This window comes from Halichondria panicea, chromosome 6 (genome assembly GCF_963675165.1).
Source record: "Halichondria panicea chromosome 6, odHalPani1.1, whole genome shotgun sequence".
Lineage (NCBI taxonomy): Eukaryota > Metazoa > Porifera > Demospongiae > Suberitida > Halichondriidae > Halichondria > Halichondria panicea.
The window spans coordinates 2,819,463-2,833,041 of record NC_087382.1 but is presented as its reverse complement, the minus strand read 5'-3'; the positions used below and the strand labels follow the sequence as shown (position 1 = coordinate 2,833,041).

At 43.5% G+C, this 13,579-nt stretch overlaps 2 protein-coding genes across 2 annotated transcripts in view; one reads left to right on the top strand and one right to left on the bottom strand.

Moving 5' to 3' along the window:
* Window positions 1-1,153, bottom strand: LOC135337378 (RWD domain-containing protein 2A-like). The gene is made up of 2 exons (XM_064533311.1): window positions 842-1,153; window positions 1-619 (listed from the first exon to the last, which is right to left on the bottom strand). Exons 1-2 carry the CDS (start codon window positions 1,114-1,116, stop codon window positions 1-3), a joined length of 894 nt encoding a protein of 297 aa, XP_064389381.1. The 5' UTR covers window positions 1,117-1,153.
* Window positions 1,154-1,164: 11 nt separating this feature from the next.
* Window positions 1,165-13,579, top strand: part of LOC135337344 (uncharacterized) — a 33,964-nt gene continuing 21,549 nt past the window's right edge. Inside the window, exons 1-24 of the mRNA XM_064533272.1 lie at window positions 1,165-1,325; window positions 1,487-1,759; window positions 2,978-3,164; window positions 4,105-4,195; window positions 4,494-4,607; window positions 5,347-5,463; window positions 5,592-5,798; window positions 6,036-6,164; window positions 6,344-6,397; window positions 6,450-6,572; window positions 7,451-7,560; window positions 7,807-7,888; window positions 8,188-8,544; window positions 8,793-8,929; window positions 9,109-9,289; window positions 9,482-9,614; window positions 9,831-9,994; window positions 10,046-10,417; window positions 11,017-11,412; window positions 11,762-12,076; window positions 12,449-12,584; window positions 12,729-12,934; window positions 13,023-13,145; window positions 13,492-13,579. The exon at window positions 13,492-13,579 is cut by the window's right edge and continues 104 nt beyond it. Of these exons, the coding sequence (XP_064389342.1) occupies window positions 1,540-1,759; window positions 2,978-3,164; window positions 4,105-4,195; window positions 4,494-4,607; window positions 5,347-5,463; window positions 5,592-5,798; window positions 6,036-6,164; window positions 6,344-6,397; window positions 6,450-6,572; window positions 7,451-7,560; window positions 7,807-7,888; window positions 8,188-8,544; window positions 8,793-8,929; window positions 9,109-9,289; window positions 9,482-9,614; window positions 9,831-9,994; window positions 10,046-10,417; window positions 11,017-11,412; window positions 11,762-12,076; window positions 12,449-12,584; window positions 12,729-12,934; window positions 13,023-13,145; window positions 13,492-13,579 (4,042 nt within the window). The 5' untranslated portion in view covers window positions 1,165-1,325; window positions 1,487-1,539. The remainder of the gene's footprint in view (window positions 1,326-1,486; window positions 1,760-2,977; window positions 3,165-4,104; window positions 4,196-4,493; window positions 4,608-5,346; window positions 5,464-5,591; window positions 5,799-6,035; window positions 6,165-6,343; window positions 6,398-6,449; window positions 6,573-7,450; window positions 7,561-7,806; window positions 7,889-8,187; window positions 8,545-8,792; window positions 8,930-9,108; window positions 9,290-9,481; window positions 9,615-9,830; window positions 9,995-10,045; window positions 10,418-11,016; window positions 11,413-11,761; window positions 12,077-12,448; window positions 12,585-12,728; window positions 12,935-13,022; window positions 13,146-13,491) is intronic.

The following is a 13,579-nucleotide window of genomic DNA, read 5'->3' as shown; positions in this document are numbered from 1 at the left end:
TCAATGCTGTCCATCAACACCAAATAATTCCTTGAACATATACTCCAGTTTACGCTGCTTAAGGTATTCTAGAAACTGTCCCAAGTTTAAATGAGTTCCTTGAACCTCAAGAACCAACTCTTGAAATCCACACACTTTCCGACAGCTTCCAATATCACATGACTCAATCTCTTCTCTCCTTCGACAAGTGATAGATTTCCAATTCCACCGCCTCAGAATGGAATAGAATTCTCTAGTGTTGCGCTCTGAACCCTCCACACACACGACACCAGGTTTCCCGGGTAAACAGAACCCAGTGAGGTCCAAGTCGTGGGCAGATGAAAGAATATTTCTTCGTTTTGTTTTACTGTAAATATGATGCATGTACAGCCACAGACGACAGAAATTGTCCGATTGTGATTGGTCGGATTTGGAATCTGGGGTACTGATGGAATGGGAAATGGGAACCGGGAAGTAAGTGGCAGAATTGTCTCTGATCCATTCCACAATAGTCAGTAGACACGGTTCTGTTAGAGGTATTGCATTCATGTAGCAGTGGAGGTCAGAGTTCAATTGGTCTTGGTTGGTTCGATGTAGGTCCTTTGATGACAGGTATACATTGGGCAGAACGTCGGGGTAGCTGTGTGTGGTGTGTGTGTGTGGGAGTGGTGTGTGTGTGTGTGGGAGTGGTGTGGGTGTGTGGGAGTGGTGTGGGTGTGTGGGAGGGGGGTACAGTTACAAGCTCAATACCAAATTTAAAAATGAACTCTTGGTATAAAATTTATGCATATATTAATACTGTAAATTCAACGTAGCTAGAAACATGATATGTGCAGACTCTATACATCTACATATGGCTTACCTATTACCTAGTCTGACAGCAATCTCCAGTGGGTACACTGCAGTGCAGTTGGCAGTAGCTCCCTGGAGGCTGTCCTCATCATCACCATCATCAGCATCGATTACAATGACTAACTTGAAGCTCAAGCTTTGTGCAGGCTGTGGCACCAACTGCTTGCAGTAGGCCAGAGTCTGCTCATACGAGCCCTGGTCTTCTATGTGAAACTCTCCAGGGGAGGAATACATGGACTGGAGCAGCTCTAGCTCGTCCAGTTGCTGCTGTATCAATGTCTCCATTTTTAATTGTCAGATAAAAGAAGGGGAGGGGCTGGTTGATTCTGTAGGCAAGGTTTACTCAGACCTAGCTACGCCCCAAGGCAATATTAAAAGTCCAAGACAATAGTTAGTTAGCTACTGGCTGGAATGGTGAAGCGTTCGTATCTGTGACCAGAGAGTAAAAGAAGGAACATCTCATCGCACTGCGACACAGTCAAGCTAAGACCCATGTGTGTGGTAGACTCGTCTATGCACCTGAGCTAGCTATCATCAGGCTTTGTATTAATTGCAGTGTTTGTTTACATTTCTGAATGTGTACAGATAGTTTATTATTTGTAAAGCATAAAAGTTTGTAATATATATTTTTAGATATATGTGTATATGTCTGCAGGAGTTCGATTTCGTTCTCACCAATTGACACCAATCTATGATATACAAGTAGCGATGGCGACCGGACTATCCCCCGAACACAAGACGTTGTCGGACACTCCTGCTGATGTTCTATTGGCTCACTACGGGAGCACCCCCCCAACCGCCCCCCGTGATGGACAGTTGTCACCCCCTAGAGGGGGGCACGGCTTTGGACCTACGGGGAGCGAGCTAGCCACCAGCTGGGCAGCCATCCCCACACACATCAATGGTGGATCACCAGATCCAGTGGAAGGTGTGGAATTAATAATCCGTATAGCGCGTAAAAATATTTCAAGGGTATAAATTTTCACGGGAAAGATTGTTAATTTTCGCTGAATAGCAGCTTTTTTGCAGCACAATATTACATTCGTGCATATAAATGTTTGTGGTACATGCTTGCTTATCTAGCGAGAACTGTGAACTTGTTATGCCCTCGAAATATCCCCGCTCTACGGGACACGGCTCAAGTACATGCTATCACAGCGTTGTTATGCAGTTGCTTTTATATGCCCACATTAGGTGTTTGGAAATGTGTGGTACAAGTGATTATGAGGTCAGTATAAACAAGACCCCATCCATCCATAGTTATGCCTTACTTTCATTGCATGTTGAAACACTAGCTACAGTGCACACAGTGGGACCACACTGTAGGCTCTGTACACTAGCTACAGTGCACACAGTGGGACCACACTATAGGCTCTGTACACTAGCTACAGTGCACACAGTGGGACCACACTATAGGCTCTGTACACTAGCTACAGTGCACACAGTGGGACCACACTATAGGCTCTGTACACTAGCTACAGTGCACACAGTGGGACCACACTATAGGCTCTGTACACTAGCTACAGTGCACACAGTGGGACCACACTATAGGCTCTGTACACTAGCTACAGTGCACACAGTGGGACCACACTATAGGCTCTGTACACTAGTCTACGCACAGCAGGTCAATCAGAGCAGCATTTACTTATTTAAAAAAGAAAGTGTGAAGTGTAAGTAATGGTTTGTGTGAGCATTGAAAGGCCACTGTGTATATTCTAGTGTTTCACTGTCTGTCTTTATGGTGGTTGCTAAGCCTGTGTTTATGCTTGCACTGGAGCATAATGATCTCTTTATAAGGTATAGTTGTGATATCTAGAGAGCTCTAATCTGGTTAGTGTGCCAGTCTGGCCAAGTACTGACTGAGGTCCTTAATTGTGTCTGACCTACTCCAGTGTGTGTACACTACTGGATGCTGCTGCTGCCTTGGTTACTTGTGTGTGTTCATACTAGCTCTCTATATAGTGGGCTACTCCACACAACTGGCTATATATAAACATATTTCATTGATGAGGATACAACCATTACTATAGCTAGCTACAATGGGCTACAATTGATAACCCCCTACACTTAACACACACCTCACACCACCACCCACACACACCTCACACCACCACCCACACACACCTCACACCATCCACACACACAGACACAACCGCCGGCTACCCCACTGCGGCTGAGATCCTCGACCTCCTTCACACAAAGGTGGCCATATTGTCAGGAGGACGAGACAAACAAGGTCGCTCCATTATAACCTTCCCAGCCCAAACCAGGAGCTTTGACTACAGCAGAGACTGCATACGAAGAGTTGTCCAATACCTCGCCTGTATACCAACGTAAGTACATAGAGTTGTCCAATACCTCGCCTGTATACCAACGTAAGTACATAAGAGTTGTCCAATACCTCGCCTGTATACCAACGTAAGTACATAAGAGTTGTCCAATACCTCGCCTGTATACCAACGTAAGTACATAAGAGTTGTCCAATACCTCGCCTGTATACCAACGTAAGTACATAAGAGTTGTCCAATACCTCGCCTGTATACCAACGTAAGTACATAAGAGTTGTCCAATACCTCGCCTGTATACCAACGTAAGTACATAAGAGTTGTCCAATACCTCGCCTGTATACCAACGTAAGTACATAAGAGTTGTCCAATACCTCGCCTGTATACCAACGTAAGTACATAAGAGTTGTCCAATACCTCGCCTGTATACCAACGTAAGTACATAATATTGTATATCTAAGCACACCATATTGTAGCACTACCAAACAGCTACTAAATGCATCTTTTAGCTTTAAAATTGAACGTTCCCAACACAAGTTATGGCCTCTCAAAGAGTTAGCTCTCTGAAAAATTAGACTCTGTGTGGGGAAGTATGTACAGTGAAGTATGTACTAGTGTAAATTGAAGCTCTTGTTGTGTGTGGGCGTGTTAATGTATCCAAGTACTGCACTGCCTGCAGCAACCATAACAATGACTTGTGTAGTGTCAATATTGCCTCACCGTGCTGTGTGTACTAACTATATGGTTGCAATAATTATTATTACCTGTGAGGGGAAGTTCTCCTATATTTTATTAATGACGTATTGTCCAGTTATTGTTGGGGGCTAATGCTAACACATGTGTACACTTCTGTTGCTTAATTGACACTACAAATTGTCAAATACCATACACCTCGGCTTTTTTATAATTATCATTTGTAACAAAATTAATTATGATAGAGACCTATCAATCATGCAGAGTTATTTTGATATTATTCTCTCTAATACAGTGAAGACGTGCGTGAGTATGGCTTCAGTGTGGTGGTTGACGGCCGCTCCTCTAACTGGCAGAACATCAAGCTCATTCTACGCACACTACAGGTACGTATGTACAAGGGTATTTCCCTATTGTTAATTTGGGATTTGAGCATACCATCTGAACGGGCTCCTTCTAAGCTTTCAGAAAATCAAAAAATCGTTGAATTTGGACCACCAGAACTCTAGTTACAAAGCCAACCCTAGTACTCTCAAAATGAAGGGGACCTTGCGTTAAATAGAGCATCTTTGAACGGCCATAACTTTAGCTTTGTTGATCCAATAACGTTAATTTTACCATGATCACCGTCTGATATCACATGACCACCCTCTAATATCACATGACCACATTCTTATATCACAGGAGGGCCTGCCGGGTCAGATCACTGTTGTCTTCACGATTCAACCAGGACAGTTTTGGCAAAAACAGCAGAGCTCTCGCGGGCACAGCAAAGAGAAAGGAAAATTAGAATTCTCCGTAAGTGGGCGTGGTCTATTGTGGCTTTATTTAGGCTATGGGGTTGACGACTTGCCCCAGGGACTTGTACTTAGAAATGCTAACTTTTAGCTGGTTGGAGCTTATCAGCTCTACAGCATATAGATAGAAGCGCTCTTTAACAAGGAATCCATTGGTATATGAAATTTTGAAACTGAGTAAACTATGACAAAGTTATGATAACATTATGGAGGCCCAACTCAACTCAAATAGACTTTACTTTGTTTTCCCTAAAGTAATGTGTTTCCAATGGCGTTCTATTTGTCCAATTGATTTGTTTTGCCCACAAATGGTTAAAATATGCACAAGCTAGTCAAAGCATAGAACATGTTGACAATGGTGGCAATCATAACATGGCCCGATGTTTCTGCTGAGTCAGCATCCAGTATATGTGGGTTTCACAGCTCATTAAGTGTGGTTGATAATATTGTACTCGCAGCGTGAATATCATTATCTGTAACAGGGTGACAAATGCCTACTGTTGTAGGATGGGTGGATAACGTATAGCCGGTATATTTCTAGGGTATAAAATGTTCGTAGATTTCCCTGATTATATACTGAGAACATTAATTTATTTTTATATCCACAAATCTAATATCGCAAGGCTTGCTATTCAGCGAAATTAAATCTGTGAAAATTTTTCTAAAACGATCACTTTATACCCGCGAAATAGACCCGCTATATGGTATTATATCTTTCTCTCTCTTTGTTGCCTTCACAGACGGAGCAACTGTCGTCAACGGACAAACTGATTCGCTACGTGGAGAGCAGTCAGTTGACCTCCGACCTCGGTGGATTCCTCCCATACAATCATGATCTCTGGATTAAACTGAGACTAGTACGTTATCCAATCCTAGTCCATCCACACCCCACACACACACACCACACACACACGCACACACACACTCCACACACCCTCACACACACACACGCACACTCCCCCACACACTCCACACACCCTCACAGGATCTGGAACGCTTCATCTCATCCTTCAACGCTCTCATGGAGCACACAGCACACGTTGAACAACAGCTGGTTGCCGACGGCGACCCGAGTGACGTAGAAGTGGCTCAGGAATGTCTCACACGACTCATGGAGATGCAGGAACAACTACGCAAAGCACCACAGAACACCATACGCGAGGGAAACGACCTCCTGAGGGCTCTCGAGCAGGTGGGTGTGGTCAACAAGTGGGTGTGGTCTCTTTATACTAATTACAGCGATATAATGTAGCAGTTTTTCTCAAACATGAGGTCTAATTTTGATAGCCCCTGACTTAACATGACCATTTATAAAGCTTGAAGTTGTTTTGGTAACTATCATTGAGAGCCCATAATTTGTGTTCAGATCCACCACTCATACATGATTATCACACCCCCTCACCACCCACACCACACCCACACATTGCAGGGGCGTGAAGATGCCGGCACGTCTGGGATGACTCCTGATAAGATCAATGCTAAGTCAATCATTCGCAAACTTCTGGACAAGATTGGTCAGCGTCAGATGCAACTGGACGATCTGTGGAGGGAGAGAAAGGTGTGTGGGTGTGTGTGTGTGTGTGTGGGTGTGGGTGGGCGTGGGCGTGTGTTAAAATAATGCGCTGTACTCCCCCCTTTTGTGACGGTGTTTTGTGTGGAATTGTTGGTGCTTTTATATTACTCTGCCAGTGGAACATCGTAAGTACTGACTATATAATGCTCCCTGTACCCTTGCAGGCGACTCTGGAGCAGTCTCTACAGTTGAGGGTGTTTGAGAAGTCACTAGTTAAGGTACGTATAGATGTTATCTGTGGGGGGTGGTGGCTTGACGGACCCCCTGTAGGTACGATTCTGGCTAAAATCTCGAGGAGAAGAGCAGCTGTCCAGTCGCTGTGACATTGGTACAAACCCTGAGGCAGTGAGGGGACTGTTGGAACAACACGACAAATTTGAAGCCAAAGCCAAGGTACGTTAGTAGTCATAGATACTACATTGAAATTGGATTCACGGAATTCAAGTTATGGCATGAAAGAGAGTGGGGTTGAGTATCCCATAACTTGGTTTCCGTTGATGATCTAATGTCAAAATTTTTATGATTTTCTGAAAGCTTAGAAGGAGACCTTTCAAATGATGTGATCAAATCCAAAATTTCATCAGGGCCATAATTTGTCATTTTTCGGCCTTGGACCATGGGCTATTATCCATGGTACGGCCAAATTGACACCTCTCAAATATGAACTTTGATGACACCATTTGAAAGGTATTTTTCTAAGCTTTCAGAAAATCAAAAAATTTTTGACATTGAATGAACAGAAATCAAGTTATGGTCTCGTTACAGAGCCAACTCAAAACGAAGGAGATCTATAGAGCATCTTTGAACGGCCATAACTTGAATCCCGTTGATCCAATGTCAAACATTTTATAATTTTCTGAAAGATTAGAAAGAGACCTTTCATATGATGTAATCAAATCCCAAATTTTTGTTGGGCCCCTAATTTGCTATTTTTCGCCATTGGACCATGGGCTTAATCAAATCCCAAATTTTTGTTGGGCCCCTAATTTGCTATTTTTCGCCATTGGACCATGGGCTATGAACTCCACATGGTATCGCCAAATTGACAAATACTTTAATCTCTCAAATATGAACTTTGATGACATCATTTGAAAGGTCTCTTTCAGAAAATCATAAACTTGTTGAAATTTATCAACAATTTAATGATTTGAAAGCCTAGAAAGAGAGAGGCCTTTCAAATAAATCCAACATTTTGTCGGGGCCATTTGGTCATTTTCGGCCTTGTACCATGCATTTTTAACCCCTTTATCACCACCATTTAACCCCTCTAGCACCACCGCACAGCGCTGACTCAGCTGCGTCGCATGGCTGATCGATTCTCAGGGGAACAGATGGCGAGTGCAGACAGTCTGCAGAGACAGGTGTCCAAACTCACATCCAGGTACGATTAGTAACCATGGTGATAGTAGAGTCACCCAATTACGATAATTATTGATATTAGCTATAATTACACCTGTATTATTATTAGTCAAAATCCATTAATTTTAACAAAATCATGCGCTTTTTTATGACATTTTGCCGTTTTGGTAGCTATCTTTGAAGACCCGTAATTTGTGTTTGTACAGCTACTTCATTGTTGCAGCTAGTAATCAAGATAATATTGATATTACTTTCGTTGGGTAAATAGGTTCTCCAAGTTCGATAATTTGGTGACAGAGAGGAAGGTGATATTAGAGTCCTCTCTGCAGCTGCACGTCAATGTGAACGAGGTATGTCATGTGATCCATCTCGTAACTACGTACTTAGTACACACGCCCACGCATGCCCATTCTCACACACACACACACACGCACACTACGTGAATGAAATACTTTGCGAATGACCCAAATCAGCAGAAAATTTGCTTTAAATTGCGATGAGGCAAGGATCGTGGTGTCGTACACAAGTATAGGTATTCGCAATAATCATCATTTTTGCGAAGTCGTTAGCACTCGCAAAATTTGCATAGATGTTCGCAAATAATTATTATAATAATACGATATCTTGTAACTATTCTCTGTATGTGCAGTGGAGAGGGTTGTGTAAGGTCACCTCTGAGCTGCTCCAACAGGAAATGGCTCCAACTGACCCCGCCCATTCTCCTGACGAGAGTGGTGATCACATGACACAGCTATGGCAAGTCGCCGACTCAGCAATCTCAGAAGCGTCCTCTCTAATAGAGCGAATGAAGAGCACCTCTTCGAAATTACCATCAGAGGGTAGTAAGGGAGCAGGGCCCGGGTATGGCCCAGGAGTGGATCATGTGAGTAGACTGATTGAAGAGATACAGAACCATCGTCACCGTGTGGGTCAGCTAGCGGAGGCACGAAGGTTACAAGGAGAAGAGCTGCGGAGACTCCACTCTTGTGAGAAGGACACCAGTCAAGTAAGTCATGTGTTAGAAATGGACCTGTTTCAAGAGCTATCTTTTGTCTGCCCGTAACTTGAATTAAGATTGTGCATATCCATAAATAAAGATGCAGTTTGTAGCTCTTTTAATGATGTGTTTAGATTGTGAAATTAGAAGAAGCATAGACTATTTTATAAACCTTAGTGATTACAAAATGGGCTTGTTATAAGCTAATAGTGTTTTTCCAATTTTACTATCTATTTAACCACTTAACCGTGGTGCAGGTGATCCAATGGCTGGGTGATATGCTGACTCAGCAGTTACTCCCGGGCCATGGTGACGTGGGGGACAGTGTTCCTGCCGTGACTAGACTCATCATCGGCCATTCCAAGTTCTCTGATAACGCACACAAGACCTTCAAGTAAGTCATGCATCGTGTGTAATAATTATATCGGGTTTAGAATGAGAGGTTAATGGAATGTGAAGGACACTGTACAAGCATTGATTGCGTTTCCAACTATTGTGAATTGCATGTAAAGTATGGGAAATTGCATGCTCACTCTTTGCGTGTCTTTAGATTGTTATTTACGAACATTTTAGGTACGGTCTTGATCTGGTGACAGCTGCTCAGCGTACTCGTGTCTCGTGTCGCCTTGACAACCAACCAAGCTCCGCCCTCCTCAGCACTCTGGACGCTATATGGTCAAAATTATCTGCTGCTATGGACGAGGTTAAAGGTCATCTAGATACAGCTAAAGAGTTCCACGGTCTAACTGAAGAGGTGAGACTCACTTCCTGGAATATCTTATGTACAGTCTCCCATCATCCGTTGCCGTCCCACCCCCCTCCACACACACGCACACCCTACCCTAACACACACACATACCCCCTCCACACACACCCCACCCTACACGCAAACACACACCCCACACACATACCCCCTCCACACACACACCCACACATACCCACACAGTCACTGTCCAGCTACACAGAGTGGAGACGCCCACTCCACCAGCTCCCTAAGACCCCCTCACTCATCCAGGACAGACTCACTCATATGACCCACAACCACCAACAATTGCTCGAGCAGCTAGCCTCCGCACTACGTAAGTCATGTGATCTAGCTGTCACTATATAACCTCTGCACTACGTAAGTCATGTGATCTAGCTGTCACTATATAACCTCTGCACTACGTAAGTCATGTGATCTAGCTGTCACTATATAACCTCTGCACTACGTAAGTCATGTGATCTAGCTGTCACTATATAACCTACCCCATAACTGGTCTTTGTTAATTAAACATAATATTACTTTTTTGTAGGTGTTGGAGAATCGTTGGTGAGCAGGATGGAGCGACCTTTGACCTCTAATGGGGACTTCCCCCACCCTAATGAGGCAGTAAAGAGTTCACTAACGTTCCTCCGTGGGAGACTAGGGGAACTTTGTGATGCCTCTAAAGATTTGGAAACCTCTCTACCGCAACAAGTGAGTTATCCTTTGCTGCTTCCACTATATTATGACCTTTGACCCCAACAGGTTCAGCTATTGAACGATTTTTTGCTCTACTGTCAGTTCGAATCAGGTATCGAAAAAGTGTTGCTATGGTTACAAGAGCACGGCCTCAAGCAAATGCACACATTGTCGCTCATCAAGGAAGGTCAAAGTTCAGTCAGAGAGCAGATGGAAAGTTTGAACAAGTTACAGACGCAGGTTAAAGTTCATTCTGTCACAGTTGAACAAATTCACTCGGAAGCAGGCGATGTTGATGATCGCATCAGAGGGTTCAAGTCCGATCTCGTTACCAAGGCAACGACCTTGAAAACCGTATGGGATAAGTTCACTGCTCGACTGGAAGATCGACGCGCTGTCATCTCATTGGCCGCTAGTTTCTATGGCAAAGTTGAAGAGGTGAGTGTACTCAAGGGCATGAGAGAAGAGGGCATGCAACTCACTATTGTCCAACATGCGAGCAAAAACTTTTATTCGATCTATTTATAGCTATCTGCTACATGTACTTTACACAAAATCAGACACGCCTACAATCTATTTTTAGATATTACTGTACTTTTCCAGTAAATTCCACCGCCCACTTACAGTTTTTGCTTGCAAGCTGTTGCATGCCCTCTTCTCTCGTACGCCCTTGGTGTACTATAGTACATGATTTTTGTTATAAAATGGACTGTGAAATTGTATTTGATTGTCTGTTAATCGGTTTTATTTCAATTTTAATATTCAATTCACGTGTAAATTACATCAATTAAAATGCCTGTTATTATACATACAAAGAGGGTATTTTAACGACATGTATTATAGTCAAGTGTTAGTTATACTACACGTAGGTGTCATGTAGTGGTGTAATCCAATGATCCCTCCCACCCACTGTGTCTTCATCTACACTGGCACCCCCACTATATCTTGTGTACTGTATTAGCTTACTTGCATTGTGGCTCAATTAGCACTGCCTAGTACCTACATGCTATCAGGGCATACCGTTCATACTTACACAGACAAGAGCTCAGTACAGCCTCCTAGAAACCTCTGCTATAACAAACCTGCCAGTTGAAGAGCTAGCTCAGAGCCAAGAGAAACTAGGTAAGGTTTTTGGGAAGACTATATCTGAAGGGCAACAGCTACTGGAAAGATTTAAGCAATCTCCTGGTGATCAAGGATCTGTGGTTCAAAAACTAACTGCTTTAATGGAGGATTTGAGAGTACGGAAAAATGGAATTGATTGTTTGATTACCGAAAGGACAAGGATCAAAGGTCATGCGCCAGCGAGTGTTGCCAGGAGCAACGGTGTGGTGGGTGGGGAAATTCCCCTCACACGCCGTGTACCTAGTGACGGTAAAGTGAGCAAGAAGTACACCCACATGTACGGAGAGCTGGAGGAAGAGGCTTATAAGGTGATGGTGTGTGATATGTGATGGTGTGTGATATGTGAGGATGTGTGATACGTGATGGTGTGTGATATGTGATGGTGTGTGATATGTGATGGTATGTGATATGTGATGGTGTGATATGTGAAGTCTACCGAATAGCGAGTAGTTTTCGTTGGTTCAAATTTTCGTATTTAAACTACCCAGAACTATAAATATTTCATACAGCTCAAACTGGTGACGTAGGTAGGACCTATTGCACATCAATATTTGTCAATTCTCGGATAAATATTCATTCAAAATACGAAAATGACCCACTATACGATATTAATACATGGACATGTACAGTATATCATGTGATTTTTCATGTGTGTAGCATATCGAGGAGCTGGAGACTAAATGTGACGTATTCCTCTCAAGCCACACCCACTTACGAGACACTCCTGACAGTGCCAAAGTATTATCATCTGAATACGACGACTTCTTGTTGACCCTTGACCCCATCGAGAGCAAATTAGAGAGGGTGGTCCAAGATTTGACGTCCCTGTGTCCGAAGATGCCCCCTCTCGCCTCGTCCATACAGCAGCTGTGTGCGAGTGTACGTGGGCGTGTGGAGGCTCGTAGAGTGGGCGTTGAGATGCGTAGGCGTGTTCTCAGAATGTACAACCAATTCTGCGAACTTGTGAAAGAGGTGGGTGTGGTCTAGTACATGTGTGTGGGTGTGGCCTAGTACATGTGAAAGAGGTGGGTGTGGCCTAGTACATGTGTATTATTATTATGTACATAGCGCTATATATTTGAACTTAGTTCATTGGTCCAATTATGATTTTCTGAAAGCTTATAGAGAAGCCTTTTAGATGATGTGGTAAAATCAAAGTCTATTTTTGGCATGTTTTTGACCATTATCATGATATTTTTCCGAAAATATAGCCCGTTACAAATTTATGATTTGAGCATATCATCTGAAAGAGCTCCTGAGCTTTTAGGAAATCAATTGTTGAATTTGGACCAGTTACAGAGCCAACTCTAGTACTTTTAAAATGAAGGGCCTTCAATTTATTAGGTGAAGTCTGACCTCTCCGTCCTGGACGAGTTTCTCAGTGATCCAGTGGACGACAGTGTTTCCATGGAAACCCTGCAGACGTACAAAAAGTTGATGGATGGGCTGTCCGAAAAATATACAACTACAAAATCACAAGGTGAGATTCTACCTACATGGGGGATAGTCATTTACCCCCCCCCCCCCCCTTACACACACACACACACACACACACACACACACACACACACACACACACACACACACACTGCGCGCACACACACATACACACACACACACACAGGTGAACAGTTTTTGGAGGTGACTTCAGAAATGCTTACAACACGAGTTGGTCCAAGACTGGAGGTGGGCGGAGCTTGTACATCGGTGGCCTTTGACCTCGGTGACCTTGAGGGCCGCTATCCTGACCTTTTAGAGCGGTGGGGGGTGAGGGAGAGAGTGCTGAGTCAGCAGATGAGCTGGCAATCCTTCAAGGCAAACTATGACGAGGTACAATGTCACTATACAACATGTGTTGCTATGGCTACAGCGTAACATGTGTTGCTATGATTACAGCGTCACTATATACACACTACAGATCACGACGTGGTTGAGAGAATCTGCTGGCAAGTTCCTTGAGACAAGGGTGGATGTTGGCATGTCCCTGGAGACAGCCGAGGACCTACTCAGTGAACTAGGAGAGTTTGAGATACGTGCCAAGGTACTACCACACGTGTGCTAGCTTTCCAATATTATCATTACCAGCTGTTTTGGTAGCTATAGCCCGTAAAATGTGTGTTCAGATTGTCCAATTCAATAGCTCTCATACAAGTTCTGTAATTGATTGAAATCCAGCAATTTCAACAAATCAAAAGGCTACGCTTTTGAATGAGAATGAGCTGTTTTGGGAGCTATCTTTGATGGCCCATAACTTGAGTGTAGAATAACTGATTACCAAACTAAAAGATTCATTCTGTAGCTCTGTCTTAGCTCTATAATATGGCGTGTTCTTGGTTTGCTTGCTGGTCAGCATATTTACTAGCCTCATTGTAATGCCCCCTCACTAGAGGATAGCGGAGGAGGTGGAGTCTCTCCTAGTACAGAGTGAGGCACTCTTATCAACTGGTGTGAGGGAATCATCAGAACTGGGGGATC

What these genes read in the sequence shown, in the direction of transcription:
- LOC135337378 (XM_064533311.1), bottom strand. Translation starts at nt 1,116, where the DNA reads ATGGAGACATTGATACAGCAGCAACTGGACGAGCTAGAGCTGCTCCAG. An exon ending in GCTGTCAGACTAGGTAATAG is followed by an intron (nt 620 to 841) that starts GTAAGCCATATG and finishes CACCACACACAG; the next exon opens with CTACCCCGACGTTCTGCCCA.